The sequence below is a fragment of the Conger conger genome, chromosome 18, assembly GCF_963514075.1.
Source record: "Conger conger chromosome 18, fConCon1.1, whole genome shotgun sequence".
Taxonomy (NCBI): Eukaryota; Metazoa; Chordata; class Actinopteri; order Anguilliformes; family Congridae; genus Conger; species Conger conger.
In genome coordinates this window covers 11,245,334-11,263,401 of record NC_083777.1, presented here as the reverse complement: position 1 = coordinate 11,263,401, position 18,068 = coordinate 11,245,334, and the positions used below count along the sequence as shown (strand labels likewise).

The following is an 18,068-nucleotide window of genomic DNA, read 5'->3' as shown; positions in this document are numbered from 1 at the left end:
TTTTTACAGTTGTGTCAATCATGTGGTGCATTATGGGCTCATAAAATATAATTAAATAACTGATTTCAAGAAACATTTTGAAGAGGCTGTGCAGTTTTTTAATTTAAGACTTTGGATAGAGGGCTGGGGGATTTATACTGTATGATAAAGAATAAAAATGAACATTTACAGAAAGTATAGGAGACAGCTAAGCTACCAATTGCTACACCTCCAAAAATGGTAAACAAACCAAAAATTGGTGACTTGCCCACTTGGGGGCACTCTCAAGCAAAATTCAAATAGTGCTCAACATTTTCAACTACAAAAAAAATAAATATTACCTGCTGAAAATGAAAGCTTGCACCACCTTCTTTTTACATTACGGCCTCATATCCTTTTAGCTCTTGCAGTCCTTATGTATATTTTGGACCACTAGAGGACACCAGAGGAATACTCAACTTGCAGTATTCAGTGAAAAATGGATGCTTGGTAGCATCTGAGTTCATAGATTCCCGTTACAATTAAAGCCCTTGTTCACTTACATTACCCAGAGCATAAAAATTATACTCCATCTCTCCCAAAAATTCCTACCTTGAAGCAAGGTCAAAAGGTTAATACGGTTGCAGTAGCAGACCACCCACTTTCCCTCTTTAACTTGTCCTCATGGATCTTGCCATAGCCTAAACCCTACTTTCCCATAATTGCTAACCCATTAAATGGGTCCTTTTGTACCATGATTGACTGCCACACACCCTGAAGCATGCATATGAAAATGGCCATCTTATATTTGGACCTCGCTTTTTGGAAAACTAAAAAAAAATTGTGTTGCACAATGCCTTTAGGGCGGTACTAATTGAATACAAACTTCATCCAAGAACCAAATTTGAAGAATGTAGAAACCATACCCTGTAAACAGATGCATGCAACCTGCCTGCAGTGTTTAAGAGGCCAGGGCAGTAGAGATAATGGGGGCAGTGAAGATATCCTCCTCTTTGGGTAATGGCTGCCAATCAGTGCCATTACACTGTTGGAAAGAGAGAACCATTCAAACTTAAAATTTAAAAATGTATTCCATTTTTCTAACCACATTTGGAATACCAAATCATATGAAAACCTCACTCAATTACTGCAACATTGTCAATTCCAGGGAGCTCACACTAGCTGACATGAAAATGTATGGTCTCCAATGTGTATATTTCCAGCTATCCTATTGGTCTGCCGGGAACCAGTCATTGTTTAAGACAAGTACACCGCAGGAGCAATATGGCAGGCAGTGGCACATGCCTGATGCTACATACAGTCTATACTACGATCTGGTAATTCTAAAGCAGGTTCTGTGGCCATACAGCACATCTGGTCATCGTCTCTTGGGAATAATCAAAGATATTCTATTGGGTCATATGGTGTGACACTACCTTGAGTATGGTGAAATTTTCCATCAATATCGCCATAGGATGTACGGTTTGAAAGCATGAACAAACTCATGGTTCTATTTGTGAAAACATTTTGTAAGAAGTGGGTTGGCAAAACAAGTTTGGGGGGACCTCACCTTCTATGCCTTTTGGAAATCCCCAGACGACAAATCACAGGAAGTTTGGTATCCTTATCATAGCAAGGGTCCAAGGAACCAGTAGTTTTTAAATCCAAAAATATGCAAATGTGGAGAAACATTGAAGTGACAACCGATTTAAAAAAATATTTTCAGTTACGCCTGTGTAAACAAACCTTAAAATTGCGGAGACCGATATGAACTGGCAAAAACAGTTGTTGAGACTTTGCCAAAAAATGTTGATGTTGTACAAAAAAAATAAATAATTTTAATTCGAGGACTTTGAAGGACTTCCAAGAAATCACTGGTCTGAGTGAACATATATATCCATCCATCCATCCATTATCTTAACCCGGTTATCCTGAACAGGGTCGCAGGGGGGCTGGAGCCTACCCCAGCATACATTGGGCAAAAGGCAGGAATACACCCTGGACAGGTCGCCAGTCCATCGCAGGGCACACTCACCATTCATTCACATGCTCATACCCACGGCAATTTAGACTCTCCAATCAGCCTAACCTGCATGTCTTTGGACTGTGGGAGGAAACTGGAGTACCTGGAGGAAACCCACGCAAACACAGGGAGAACATGCAAACTCCACACAGAGATGCCCCGGCCGACAGGGATTTGAACCCAGGACCTGTGCTACCCACTGCACCATCCATGTAATTATTGTAGTTTTCTTCTGCTGCCAGAGGGAAGAGCAAGAACAGGGAGGTTGAGAGGGAGAGGTAGGGAGAGGGTAACTGGGGCAGGGGGGAAGTGAGAACACTTTTTAGGTACATTTCAGGACACTTGTTCCAGGATAATTTACTGTAGAATGCAATGTATGGTATTTCACACCATACAGTACAGTTATATCATCCCATAATATCATCTGTTACCCTGTGTCCTTTTTGAGTCTCCAAATGGCCTTTTTGGAAACCTGCCTAGACATCGCTTAGAGAAAGCAATACATAGTGCTCATTTTTGATTACAAAAAAATATTAAATTGAAAGGTTTCATGTATCCATTTAACCCCTAGATGCACAACATGGGTCAAAAGTGACCGGACTGAATTCTTATTTTCTATATCTTTGCAGAGCATCAAAGGGTTAAAAAGCTTCCACTTCCACTGTGTTTGAGCTTCTGTAACTTTGTTTTAGTAATATTTAGAGTAATTAAGACTCTTGGAAAACAACCCCCTATTATTGAACCCTTTTGCCAGTTTCAAGAACATAGCCATTTTATTTTGCGTATGTCATGTTCAAGCTTGTGTTAAGAAAAGGGGCTGTTACTTAAGGGGTTAAAGGCAGTTGTGTCCATCAACTTCAGCTTCTCAGTCATTGTCAGCTACCGATAGTGTGTGATTAGTTGAGGGAGGCAGTTGTTTTGATACTTTTTTTGGGAGATTTAAGAATAAAAAGCACAAGTCATTAAAAAGTGTTTCATTAAAAAATTATTTATTAATGATGCCACAAAAGCAATACAAAAGTCACGTAAACGCAAAACAACTTAATAAAATTAGACATGGAAACCAGGAGGCTGCATTCACTGATAGAGCTCCTCGGTACACAATAATTTCACTTCTATAAATAACAATAAAAATAATAATGGACAGCATGGCCAGCTCACAGGCACATTTTTATAAAGCATACCATGTCAGAAAGACGTGATCAGCACAAATGGGGACAAAAAAGGTCTTTAAAAATATCGTTACACGGTACAAATGAAATCCCTAAAAATGCACACCTTTTACAAAAAAGGAAGCTATTTCTAAACATTAATCACAGATTAGTTAACATTATTCCAGGAATCCTCCTGTTGCAACAATATTTTTGCCAAGAAACTATTATTTCTATAATTTTGCATTTGAAATGTATTGAGGTTCATAGCAATGGCGAGAGCATTCACAGAAGCAAGCTGACAGAATGAACAAATGAATGAATGAATGGATCTACAGCAGATTATGCAATTTCATCACTAAATTATGCAAAAAAAGAAAATCCTCTGGAAATGAATCTGCTCCTGGTAGCTTGTTCAGTTTATGCAGAATCTAGCAAGGCCCACGTGAAATTGAAATGGCTGTTGCTTTGCAGTTGCATTTTTGTATAAGCCAGCTAGCAATGATCAGTCTGACTAAAGGGCAGCCTATAGCCTTGCGGCTGAGGTGCTTGACTGGGACCAGGAAGTCCCAATGCAGCCACAGTAAGGTCTGTGCAGCTGACGGGCCCTTAAAACCCCATATTACTCCAGGGGGGATTGGTTTAGTCTAATCAACTGTAAGTCACTCTGGGTAAACGTGTCGGCTAAATATCTGTAATGTAAATGGGAGAGTGGCCACTGGGGGCAGCAGAGAGGGGGGTGAATGCTGAAGGTGCAGCATTGCTGGAGGCTGAAGGGGAAGTTACCCCAGGAACAGAGCCTTATGAACCGCGATGAATAGCAGGGATGACATCTGCCTATCATTTATTGAGCTGCATTTTCTTCACAGAATATCTGGCGGTGACACCGAATATTTGAATAACTGAGTCCTGCTTCTCTCTCTGCCAAACACTGTATGAAACTCCCATTTCTGCTGCTTAAATAATGACATCAATGCATTCACTCACACATGGAATTAATAAGTAATATTATCAATGTTATTATGCTTTTTTTAATGAACGGCTCTCCTTCATGGAGTGTAATTTCATGAAAGACTCTTCATGAATGTTGGGAAGAAACTCATCTCTATTGATGAGAAGGTCTTTTTTCATTCTAATTTCTGTTGTCAAGCACCTGAATACAAATTCAAGTAGCCCATAAGTGATCACCATTCAAATGATCAACTATCTGGTTTCATGTGTACAACCAAAAGCTTGTAGTTTGTCTGTGGCAGGTCTCACTGCAAAATAATTGTCTTAGCATTTTAGTCTTGTAATAAGAGTTAAGATCTTATCTTTTTCTCTCAAGTTTCTCTCTTAGCTTGTTTTAAGTTACTGCTTGCTTGACAAGTGACACTATTCTTTTGTGAAATTCTTACCCCATTGGCAGATCTCAAACAGTCTTACCTCATTGGCAATCGGTCTTGTCTTATTTAGCAAAAATGGATAATAGAAAATAATAGAAATAAGATTTTAAGTCTCTATATAAGACTAAAATACTTGTTGAGATTGACTCGTTTTTTGCTTTTTGCAGTGCGCCCATCGTCACAGCCTTACTGTGGAGACCCAGAAACTCTCACGCCCCAGCGAGAGATGGCTGCAGAAGGGAAGAAGCCTCCACTCTCAGCAATTCCACATTTACAGAAAAACTCCCATGGATGCACTGCTATTTCTGCTTCTGTTTCCACATCATTTTTTGAATACACAAAAAGAGGTACTTGTCCCCAACGAGTAGAGCGAAGATATTTCTATAAGGTGATCTTCCTGAGATGGGAAAGATTGATTTGTCCTGTTCTCGTTAGTAAAGCACCATGTAAGGGTGGAGGGGGGGGGGGGGGGGGGGTTTCTAGCTGGTTTTGTCTGTCGGTCCCTCAATAGTTTGGGCCCTTCCTGAAGGGGTCTTGTCGGACCATTGCACCGTAGCAGAAGGAGGGGTGACACACACCGGGCTGGCCTGGACCCCCCGGGTAGCCCGGTTTTCCCTCACTGCCGTTCAGACCCGGGGGGCCTGGCTTTCCAGGGTAGCCTGGTTTTCCGGTCCCTGGGGGGCCCGTTGGACCTTGTGGGGTAGAACAGATTAGGTGTCAGGATCTAGTGATTTTTTCAGGTCTATTACTCGACTGTAGTAGTGATTCAGTTAACCCTTTCAGTCCCAAGAGTGCCATATGGCACTGAAGCGTAACTACCATAAAAGCCAGGATCATTTACCTTGTGGACCAGGAGGTCCTGGATCCCCAAAATGTGTCCGACCTGGACTTCCCTTTTCACCTCTCTCTCCTGGGTCCCCTGCAGATGCAAACAGACAGGCTAAAGGTAAAATTTCTTTTCAAAATCCAGAAGAGCGTTTCTCAAATTTGTGCAGCCAGGACACACTTAATATTCACTTACGTTTTCTGTGAATACCGTTTGTCCAAATGTGCGATTTAAACGTTGACTAACATTCCGTATGCAAAAGCAACTACATGTACTAGCGTAGGGTTTCAATTTGATGTTGGATGATAATAGATGAGTAAGAGTATGAAATGCATTATGAGGAAGAGTATTTTTCATATTTGATGCAGCCTACTTCACCTGCTCTCATAATCACTGATGTGCAGTCTTGTACCTCTCACTGGCTAGAACAGTACAACTGCACTACTGAGTATGTACTACTGCAATTAACGGAGCAATTCCTACTTCTCCTGGTAAGTACAGAAAGACGGCCCTCAGCATGCAGACCACGCATCACCACCTTTCATCCCTGGGGGAGCCGGCTGCCCTGGTAGACCTCGATGCCCCCGCAGACCATCCCCGCCTGGCATCCCAGGGAACCCCCTCAGTCCCCGGGGTCCGGTAGAGCCTGGCTGGCCTTGGGGGCCCGGGGCCCCAGCTCGGGACTGGCAGCGGTCACAGCCTCTGGACTGGCTGAATCCTAAAAGAGATGGGATCTCCGCTGGAGCAGAACAGAGGAGAGACTGGGTGAAGGATTGAGGATTGAGGATTCATTGAGGATTCTTCACCCCATTGCGCAAGAGCATGCAGCCACAGTCCTCATACGCTCTATATACAAAGACAAACATATGCACGTGCAGATCTCAGTCCTTACCAGAAACTTGGTCCTTAGAAGCTCTATACACAAGCCAAACATACACACATAAGGAGAGACTCAGTTCTTAGAATCTCTAGATACAAGACAAACACACACACATGCAGATAAACTTGGCCCTCAGAAGCTCTTGATGCAAGACAAACATACACACATGCTGAGAGACTCAGATCTTAGAAGCTCTAGACACAAGACTAACATACACACATGCAGAAAGACTCACTCCTCAGAACTTCGCGACAAATCTGCCGAATCTGCTGTTCCGACATCTCTCTACCCTGCAAGGGTAAAGCACCAATTGTGTTTGGCCGTCAAACCTTCTATATTTTAAGTTGTGCATAATGTGACAGAGCACCAAAGAGCTTTGATTAAAAACATGAAAGCATTTAATTTAACTGGATAACACTGTTCATGATATGTTCTTCTGAAGTTCTTTCTGCATGGGATGGTACCAATACTGCTGAGGTTTGCTTGTCCACTGGTGATGACATTGAATTATCTGACCACATCATCTGAAATGCTTTCATTACTCCAGATGACCAGAAGAGGGCGCAAACAAGTTGATGTGACCAGGATACCTACGGGTCTCCCCGTTGGTCCAGTCGGGCCCACTGGGCCAACTTGTCCACTCGGTCCCCGGAGACCAGAAGGGCCCACCTGCCCTGGCATCCCAGGGGAGCCCTGGTGCCCACCTTGGCCCCTCAGACCTGCCTCTCCAGGGGGCCCTTTCTGCCGTAGACAAACAACCATAACAGAGCCATAGCAGAGAATATGGGGGACGTCAAGACAGCATACTGATTAAACATCCCTCTTTAATACTATAGTCTTACACTCTGGATCATAATTTTCAACCTGCTTTTACAATCCATTTCAATCCTACAACAGCAATCCTAGCAAGCCAAACACTATTGTACAGTAAAGTTCTAAAGTTTTGTTTTGAACCCGTTTTAAAATCTTATGCTGGTGTAGGTGCCATCCAAAAAGAACATTTAATTATCATGAAATGTTCTTATGTAATATCCACGGAAAGTCCAAGCATTAGCAGCTAGATTAATATCTGACTTAAATTTGCCGTGTGAATTGGGAATCGCCAGTGATTCAATGGTCTCAGACATATGCTCAAGTGGTACTCATTTTACAGTATTTATTTTAAAGAAAATCTTCGCTATGACATTTTTCAGGTGTTTTTGCTGACATTACAGACTATTACAGACTACAGGGTATATTTTACACAAAAAGATCAATAGTAGGCTGATTTCGCATTTTCTGCTCCTTGTGTGACATTCTTCAGTAAGTTGAGACCCCTGCTTGTATGCCCATTAAGATAATTAGCTATGAAGACTATGCACTTCAGACTACTGCATTCCTTCACTGACAGGCTAGAGCTAGGGTCACAACTGATGACAACTACTCGTTAAAAAAGGTCAGGAATTCTATCTTCATTTGGTCACTGGGTCAGAATGTTTTAGATGAAGAGTTTCATATGTATCATATTTTGACAGAAATACAGTCAATTATTGGCACCCTTGATAAAATGAAGAAAAAAGGCTGAATATAATAAAAAGGATAATAATCTACATATATTATGTTCAAACATAGATAGTGAGGGAGGTCATAAAGAATCCAAGCATCACGGTTTAAGAACTGCAGATTGGTAGCATCTTGAGGTCACCAAGTCTCAAAAAGGACACCAAACACTTGAGAAGGGTGACATGAAGACAACCCTAACAATAAACAAAACCAGCTTCTGGAGTTTGCCAAGTGTCATTGGAATTATGACTGGAAGAGAGTGCTATGGACAGAGGAGACCAAAACTGAATGGTTTGGCCATACAAACCATCGACACGTTTGGCAGCATAAGAGGAATTCATACAAGGAGAATCGGCTCATACCTCCTGGAATAAATATAGCCTCAAATATGCAGGTTGGCCATTTATGTTTTTATTATGTTTTGCTACCAATGGTCCCGGGGCATTATTTAAGATCAATATCTTAATGAATTGAACAAAGTATCAGGAAATTTGGGGGGTAAATCTGGTTGTCTCTGCTCGGAATCTGAGAATTGGTCATAGTTGGATTTTCCTGCAGGCAATGACTCCAAATATTCTTCAAAATCCCCACAGAAATAGTTAAATGAAAACATCCATCTGCCATCTGCAATGGCCATCTCAGTCTCCAGAATTAAAATTCCAATAAAAAAAACCTGTGGTCTGAACTGAAGAGGGCAGTCCACAACTGCAAACCCTACGTATCAATGATCATGAAATTTTCTGTATGGAGGAATGGTCAAAATCCAAACTCAAACTGTTATCTTTGCATTAAATATTTCAATCTTTGCAGTATTAAACCAGGGGTACCAATAATTGTGGAACCTGTTTTTTTTTGTCTAAATATTTGTATTTATTTAAAAAAGACTTTGGTTAATGCCATTGATTCAGTAATAAAGCACACTATTGGAAAGAAAAGTTTGTCAATAATGGTCTTATTGTTTTGTGCATATTTATTGCCAATATTTCTGGCCCTGACTGTATGAATATTTGGTCATACTGTAAGCTACTCTGTCAGAAAAAAACAACTAAGCTCATCTTTACATTTTTGCTTTGCTCATCTTTGTGTCATCAGCCCATAGATGTTTTTCACTCTGGTGACCATTTGACCGCTATTCGATATGACCCCAGAGTCCACTCCTAGACCAAAACATTTTTCCAGAAGAATCGTGTGTCAACTGCTGAACTCGTTCTCTGTTATGCGCCCACGATTTACTCGCACAAAGACATACGCACCTCTCCTTTCTGCCCAGGAAGACCGGTGGATCCCTGTGAGTTAAACACAATGCAAAGTCTGTCAGTAATTCAATATGGCTGTAACAGGAGATGCCTGTATGCAAACTGTATTTAAGCCAGGTAAGAATGACATCTGCATTGTGCAGCGGTTCTCTGAACCTAATGAATAGGAGCTTACCTGACCCCCTGGCTGGCCGTGGTCTCCTTTGTCACCTTTGGACCCCTGTTGAAACCCACATAAAACCCTTAGTGCTTGATCTTATATTACTTTGAATGCCTGGGACGGATTCTACCAACTTCTAAGCAAGTTCTTTTCCTGCACAGTCAATGCTGAGGCAAGTGCAGCATAAGTGTTGACCACAGAAGCTGACCAATCTCCTGTGTGTGTGTACGTGTGTGTGTAAGTGCTGGGTCTTTCTAAATGGAGGTAATAGTTCTATTAATCACTTCCGGGGTGCACTGATATGGAACCAATAATCACTCTTGGTATCATTGACAAATTAGACTCACGCTTTTATCCAAATCAACTTACAGTTGATTAAACTAAGCAGGAGACAGTCCCCCTGGAGCAATGTGGGGTTAAGGGCCTTGCTCAAGGGAACCAACCGTTGTGCGGATCTTATTGTGGCTACACTGGGGATCAAACCACCAACCTTACAGGTCACAGTCATGTACCTTATCCACTATGCTACAGGCTGGCCCAAACCCTTGTGTAATAGCTTTGAAAGAGCAGCACCAATAATTGAAATAAGTGCCTTAAAAGGAGCCTGGCTGTGACTGACTCCAAACAGCCCCGTTGTTTGATTCGACCCGCTCTCCATACCCATCCACGTTTACCATCAGTTTTTGTTCAACACGATTCCAGCTCAGCAGAATTAAATCACCCACTTCTGGAAGGCTGTGGTAAATAATGTGTCCCATTATGCATGGAACAGTCTGTAGCAAATGGAAAAATGTTTGGTGCTCTAATGCCCATTTCCCTAAGCAATTCCTCATGTTTATGAGTAAGCCATTTTGACATGTTCAGCAGTCATGTTGAGGCAGATAATCTCATTTACTCTTGCCTTGAAGACGAAACCTGGACACATGCATGGATTATGTTTTCAATATCAAGAATTTCTCATCCAAGCACTAACAAAACATTCTTGAAAAAATCTTGGATGCCCTACTTTACAATTCATTTGCATTCAGATATGCAAGGATTTCAGTTATGCTCTATGAGCACAATAGACATTCTGAGATGGATGGATTCTGCGCTCATGTTGATTGTAATGAGCGTTCTCTCTGATTATAGTGTTGACCTAAGGGGAAACTCCTCTCCAAAAGATGTGGTTTTTACTGGCATCAATCCTGAGCAGAGAAACCTAACTTCTCCACTGGTATACACTTGGTTGACAGTGAGCAAATGGAATATATTCCCTGCTAACAAGCAATACATTTTGTTTATTTTAACAGCAGTTGAATTACCTTAATGTGGTTTAAATGAGTTTTTCCATTGATGGAAGTCCAGCAGACTGCGGGAATCCCATCCGCTTCCACTGTAGTGAGGAGACTAACTTGTTCTGTTCAATTATTGTTTAAAGATGGCCTTCAGTGGAGTGTGAAGTCCTGATTGGCCTTGTTCTAGTACTTTAACTTTTGACATTGGCATTTTTTTGTCCTGTTATTTTTGGTTTTATAATTATGGCTGTATAAGTCATTTTAAGAGTAGGGCTGCATTCACTTTTACTGTACACATTTCTGTCCCTTATGCTCTTTCACAGAGCTGTATTGTGATGATATTTTTGAGGTGCAACAAGTAAACTTAACAGGTGCTTAAGGCAGATAGATGAGGAACAAACTGAAACAGAAGTGAATGGCCCTCACGACCTACAGCATATATAGGAAGTGCTACTGCATAGCAACGCCTGCTCGGTGCACAAGTATTTTCTCATAGGATGACTTTGAAAGATTCATGAACAAGTCATACTATAGCAACTTTACCCTTCCTTATGTATATGATACTAAAATCACACCAGCCGATCTTATAAAACACTATTGGCGGTTTATTGTGATGCTTTTGTTGAAAACCTCACAAACACACAAGCAGAAAAATGTGCTGGATTATTCTAGCGGATGTTGGTTATTGTGGCTTTTGATTAACATAGTGGTGGAGTATGTTATAGGTACAGGAGAATGATGAACACTGTCTGAGACAGAGCCTAAACAACAGTTTCGTCAGCATTATTTCAGGGCTGTGCTGCCGTTGAATCAATCATCCAACCTCTATACAGCACAGTGTTTGGTTTCACCTTAGTATCAGCAACCAATTCAGACACAAGAAACCAGGTGAGGTGAGTTAACTGTGTAATTAACTGCTTTAATTGATCAAAAATTAACGTGGGCAACGGAGGCCTGGCCTCACCATGCATTGTGTCCAGGGCTGAAAGATTGACATTTTGTTCGTCCAATCACATGCTACTGGTTCATTTGGAATCAACTATCCTTTCCTTTCCTATTCAACACAGAAGCCATTTTGAGAATTCGCTAGTCACTTCAGTCAAACAAACACTCGCCATAGTGTCCTATCAACTTGTGCTTTTCAGGAAATTTAGGGAACACCCCTGGCTATCATCCCTGGAGTTTATAGCTCATTTGGCCAAACACTTTTGCTTAAAACTACCTCGGAAGTCGGCGAGATTCTAGCGCAATTTGAGATCTTGGCCTGGAGATATGCAGATTCCAGATACTAGGGAGTGAGAATGACATTCAATAGGTCATGTTAGACACCATTTGGGATTTATTGAACAGTTTTATTTTTAATGTAGTCCATTTCGTTTTATTACAAGTCAATTTAATAATCTTCCATATCAAATTACCGAATTGTTGCTCTGTGAGGAAATTCACTCTAAATACGAATAGAGTGCTGCCCTCTAGTGGATAACGTTAACGTTAGATAAAGCCAACTGGAACCATATTTTTACATATTTTATATTAAATATATTGAATAAAACTACATATGATAAAGAAAGTGTTATCATATCTTTTTTATATGCTAAACTTGATTAAATTGGTGATTACATGTTGAAGCTGTAGAAGAATGAAAAATGTAAGCTAAACAAAATTGTTTTTAACTACATAATTAAAATTCCTGCCTTTTACACATGTTCACTTGGCATTTATATTACATCCAAATGTCATTTCTCAGCTTAATTATCAGGCAGGCTCATAGACTTACAGCAATGTCATTTCTTCAGGAAGGCACAAGGCTAAGCTCTGCACAATGAATTTCATCAGCCAGAACTTTCTGACTGTAGCTTACACTCCAAATAGTATGCCTTTGGCCAGCACAAAGACAGATAAGAGAACAGGGAACATTCCATCGCGAGTGAAGTGAGCAAGCGGAAAAAAATGGCCTCCTCAATTCTGGAAGTCACCAGCCTCCACTGGGTCTTACAGTTTGTAATTTTAATTTTCAAGGCAACTGGCCTTGTCACATGGCCCTACCATCATCACCATGTGGAAGAGTATATGTCCATCTTATAGAGGGATTCAATAGCTGAATTGAATTACCCAACATAGGCCTGCTTTCAACAACATAAGGTCACTTTAAGAAGTAGACTTGGTTTTTGTCATGAATGAACCTCACTTTCTACACCTTAACTCGGAATCGCCCAGTCAGGGCAAGCATCCTCAAGCCCTAAGGTATTTAAGGTGACTGGAGGAAAGTTTGCATTTGGTTTTTGGAGCATTTGAAAAAGGGAAGGGTGATGTGGCAGTTCCGGGTTTACACCATCATTTACCACATGGAGTGCACCCACACCAGACTTTTTTTTTTTTTTTTAAAGCCTTTGCCCTTTCCCTTTATGTGTTCCGTATACAACCAATATAACTAAAAAACCTAAAACAAAGACAAAAACAAACCGGTGCTCTGAGCTGCAGCTCTGTGTTCAGCCTTTTCGGCTGTGCGTGCAAAACAAAAACTGAAATACGAAATTCAGTCTCTCAGTGCATACTCTAGTATGAGCCCCATGCTGTGGGGAGGAGCACACCTTTAAGCACCTGGCCTGATTAGTTAACACAACCCAGGTGCATGTCCTCTCTCCACAGGTAGGTGTGGCCGAGACAAATCTGCCTCCCCAGGCTGAATACTACAAAGGTTTTTTTTTTTTTTTTTGGTGGTGGTTCCTCGATTATGTGATCACACACTCTGAGTTTTTCTGAGCCTGCTTCCTTTTATTCTCGCTTCACTGAAACCGAAGGAGCGTAGTACTCTGGCAAAGTCTCTTATCAGTCTCTCTCTTTGTTGATGTTAAATTCAAATGAACATCTGGTTTAATGTCTTCTGTTTTGTAAATTATAAGTAGTGAGGCGGCATTCAATAAGGAATGTATGATTTCTATTCAATATTCTACTTGACTGTTTTTATTAAGACCTGATATAGAGTTTGACTGACTTGTTGCTTGATTCTATCAGGTTACTGCTCGACTGAACTTTCAATTAATTTGGCAATTCAATTGATGACTGTCCTTTCTATAATATTTAAACTAAATAAATATACACAATACCAATTTCATTCAGTGCTGAACACCTTAATAATGACATTGACTGTCAGAAATTGCTTAATTGGATTTAGTAATTAAGCATACTGTACTTAATCCTTTCTTCCCTAACATTACAGAAAATAAAAGAACAGATAAATAACAGGATACCATTAAACAGCAAGTACAAAATAAATAATATAATAAATCAATAAAATAAATAGGATCAGTTAAACTAGAACAGAAAAAGGCAGTGGCAGCTCCTGGGCTCAAAATCGAGAAGGCAGAAAATACTACCTCTAAATAGTTATTGGTCTTGAGCTGCTTTCAATCATTTCCCTTGATTAACAAGTTTGCCAATGATGGGAAGGTAAACTGCTGGCAGGTAAACACTTCATGCCATATTAGAGAGATGAATTGACTACATTTCAGACACTTTGTTGCTACAATGTCTGCACTATGTAATTAAATGTATACATATGCATATCAATTACACAATTTGCATATTGATAGTTACATCAACTCGCAGTACGAGTGCGGAGAACAGAGTAGCTACATGTATCAACAATTCTGAATAATGTCAATTGAAATGTGCATAAATAAAGAGTTTTATTTATGTTTTACTTAATTGAGTAAAGTGGCTACACCTGATAGTACCAACACTTTGTGACTTAATCACATTGTTAATCAAGGAAAATGATTGAAAACAGGTCAAGACCAATAATTAATTAAGGGAATATTTTCTGCCTCCTCGATTTGAGTTAAAAGGTATGTCTTGAGCTCCTTCTTAAAACCTCTTTGGGTTTTTCAACCCATGAAAAATATTGCATTGATTTAACTGTAACAATGCTTAATGCATGTTTACAATTGGGGGACATGAATATGTGTCTCATCAGCATAGCTATAAAATTGTATCCTGTGCCTCCTAATAACACCTCCCAGAAGTAGCTAAGAAAGGTTAGAATTAAGTTAGAATGGTCCTAGAATTGATCCTTGAGGGACACCATTATCTGAAAAGCTAGTAGTGTCTATTACAGCCACCAATTTTTCCTGTCTAAGAACAGTATGGCCAGCAGTGTCAAAGGCAGAAATGAGATCCAATGATATAAGAAAGACTGAAGTTTACAAAATTAGTACTCCTGTGGTCATTTACTACCCTTACAAGAGAACTGGAAGTTTTAGTGAGTTCCATTAAAGGTTAAAACTCTTTCAGTTGATTAATCCATTCTGTTGCCGGTGTTTTCTATTCAGAATAGGCAACAGCTCTCCCTCACACATCTGCTTTCCCATGGCATTGACAGTGGTTCCACATGGTGCTTGAAACACCACATCAAACTGCGAGAGCTGCCATGTCCCACGACATTGGAAAGAAAGATGCCAAATTAGGTTCCAGCACATCTTTTTCCCCCTTAAATCAACAACAGGCAAACACTATCAGGAAGGGGATTTGCTAACCCAAAACAATAACAATTATTATTAATAATTGATTAAATTTTTCCTTTTATGGAGCTCAACGCATTACGCTGCTGTTTTGTGCTGGAACTTTCTCCACACATTAGCTGGGTGGTTAGGTTTATTTGGCTCTGGTATTTTATCAGAATTTTAAGCTTGAGAGTCTGATCTAGGATCCCAACAAGCAAACTTAACAAACCAAGTACCATGACCGCTACACTTACCAACTACTACACCACACTGCTTCTTTGCTGTATATGAATTAATTGTTTAAATAAACAGTCAGAATTTAAAGTATATTATACAGATAAAGATACTGCAGTGTTTACATCTCGATAGAGCTGGTGTCCCCACCTCGTGAGTTAATATAACTTGGATGATTCAAGCGACAATTGGGCATCATCTACTGGAGCTGTCACCCAGTTGATTATTATGCAATATTATTAAGAAATGTGCAGAATGTATTAACTGGGGTTACCAATGGGGGCTGGGGGTAAACTAGAGTCAGCCTACCTCCTCAGATGGAAAGTACTGGCAGCCTGCTGATTGTCTGACCAGCTTTAATATCATGCAGAGCATGTCTGTTTCATCTTGAGAAAGCCTGCACACCAGACTCAAAGGAAACCCCTGACTTATATTCAAACATGTGCTACTTAGTCTCTTGTCTGCAGTCTTTATTTTCCTCTCCCTGAACAGACGAGTTCATTGAAGCTGAATGTTAAGCTAGTGAAAGGCTAGCAAGGAGTCGCATGTCAATCAGATTTGATGTTCCAGGGCCTGACCACCAGTAGACAGAACTCATTGAGGTATTAACATAGTTGCCTTTCGCTGATATTTTCCACATTTCTTTGGAGATCGCCCATGGGAAAGCTTAGTAAGTTTTATGACTAGAATGTCAACTTCTATTAATTAAATACATGACCTTTAAACAGCATTGCAATAATGCTGTGCAGGTTTTCACAATGAATCATTCATTGTTCTGAGTTTTAAGATACGCACTTATTATAAATTAACACTTATTACTATAAATGACCTGTTATTATAAGAGATCATAAATACCTGAATTCCCACCTGGCCCTGGTCACCCTGGTCTCCCTGGAAAAAAAATAATGCAATGGTAATAAAAATTTTGGACAGAAGTACCATGTACCTTTGAAGGTATGAACAGATTTCACACTGTGGAATGGGTCAGGGAAATCTGGACATTGTGCAGCTCAAGAGAAAATGAGAACATCCAAATGGAAAATGCTTACAGTGCAGTCACTCAGCAAGCCACGCCCGAGCCAACCCCAGCCATCCTTCTGAAGTTAACATGTGTATTTCTTTTTTTGCTTCAACTCAGGAAAGGGAGTTTGGAGGAAATGGAAAGTATAATTTGGGCTTAGGTTAGTCAGCATAGATACACGCCCCTGGAGAGACGGCATCTCCCGTGTAGCCTGACAGCTTTACTGTATTGTCTTTAAGCTAAAGCCAGCACTGGAATTAGGTCTGCTTTTTTGTACATCATGGACTACTGTGGTTAGCGCCCATTTTGAAAACCTTTAATGGGGACACAGCACAAGACAAAAACACAATTTTCAAGTGGCTGAGACTTAAAAAGTCTGAGGCTTAAAGAATAATAAAAAGAATACTTGGTTTAATTAGACAGGCGTAGCCATGCCATCGAAAACGATATATATAAAACATTTATTAATGAATCTTTTTAAAGGCCATTGGCATGGTGAATGCTTTCAAGGACTCTTTACTACTTTAGACAGTGTGCATTGATCTCTGCTGTGTGCATTGGAAATTGGCTCCAGAAAAGCTCTGGAAATGGTTAAATTCAAGCGTTTGTTAGATGCAGTAAACAGAGTCAACATAGTAAACTCAGAAGATAATTAACTTAAAAAATCTGTTGTTGCCTCAAGAGACGAGTCCTTCTGCAAGATCTTAAAGGATCAAAGGGCTTACAATCTACATTTGTCTACTACGCTCTTGTTTTGTTAGGTTATGTAGATAAAATTCCTTGGCCTAAATGTTAATGTTGTGTAAAACACTGGCCTGAGGTACATTGTGACAGCACAGCATGACTTAGTTGCTACATCATAATTGCAAGGACCTTAAATGCAGGTGGGCATTAAGCATTTCTCATGACATCACCAAATGATCTAACAGAACAAGGGGGCTGTAAGTGGTGGAAACCTGTGGGGCATGCATCTTTGTCAGAAATTACAAACAATACATTTAATTAGTCGCTTTTTAAAATGTCTGATCTTCGTTGCAGGACATGAATACTAACCTATGGGTTTTTTAATGTGTTTTTTCCACTTCATGAATGACTATTTGTATATGTTATTATTTTACTACTGAAGTAAATAGATGTAGATTTGGAAAGACAGCTCAGCGTAAGGTTGGCTTCAGCTCTTAAGATGAATTACAATGTAATGTCTGTGTGATTTTCCACTTTGTCATTACAATATACAAATGTAATTATGATTGAATTTTGTTTTACTGTTAAAAAAAAAATGTGTTCATGATGCAACCGCTGTAATGAATCAAAGATGTAGATGAATAATGTATAATATTTCACGAGACCCAAAACAAAAGCAAAAGCATTGCACTAAACAATTCTCGAAATTTATCCTTGTGGTAGGCCTCCACATTTTCACAATTTACCATGAAATGTGGAGGATAAATTTGGAGAATTGTTTAGTCAGACATATATTGAATTTGTTGTTTTGTCAATTATTAAGTCATTAATTTCAAAAAGTAACATTAATATAAATAATGCTCGCCTAAAACATCCTTTTGTTTTAACAAACACTTCATCCTAAGAATTTAATCATTTGAAACCTGAAAGTGTTGCTTTGGTAGGTACCAGGCTGTACATGTAGAGTAACATAACAACAACATAATGGTGTATTATCTCAGTATTATCAATTAGGTCAAATTATTTTATTCTATATCTGACAGAAGTGCTGTATGTCCGTGACCAACACTGGAATACAGCTTCGTTTTTGCTATAAATACTCTGATGCGGCATTGTTCCTGGTCTCAGGTTATTTAACAATAATGTAGCTGTAAAAGGAATCCATCATC

At 39.8% G+C, this 18,068-nt stretch overlaps 1 protein-coding gene across 2 annotated transcripts in view; it reads right to left on the bottom strand.

The window, feature by feature from the left end:
• Nucleotides 1–2,953: 2,953 nt before the first annotated feature.
• Nucleotides 2,954–18,068, bottom strand: part of col21a1 (collagen, type XXI, alpha 1) — a 52,664-nt gene continuing 37,549 nt past the window's right edge. The window contains exons 22-29 of one of the 2 annotated variants that reach the window (XM_061228704.1): nucleotides 16,050–16,085; nucleotides 9,197–9,241; nucleotides 9,019–9,051; nucleotides 6,818–6,964; nucleotides 6,459–6,513; nucleotides 5,882–6,082; nucleotides 5,359–5,436; nucleotides 2,954–5,209 (exon numbers count right to left, since the gene is read on the bottom strand). In XM_061228704.1, the coding sequence (XP_061084688.1) occupies nucleotides 5,022–5,209; nucleotides 5,359–5,436; nucleotides 5,882–6,082; nucleotides 6,459–6,513; nucleotides 6,818–6,964; nucleotides 9,019–9,051; nucleotides 9,197–9,241; nucleotides 16,050–16,085 (783 nt within the window). In that variant the 3' untranslated portion in view covers nucleotides 2,954–5,021. Of the gene's footprint in view, nucleotides 5,210–5,358; nucleotides 5,437–5,881; nucleotides 6,083–6,458; nucleotides 6,514–6,813; nucleotides 6,965–9,018; nucleotides 9,052–9,196; nucleotides 9,242–16,049; nucleotides 16,086–18,068 lie in introns of those variants that run through there. The other variant, XR_009706411.1, reaches the window with a different exon arrangement.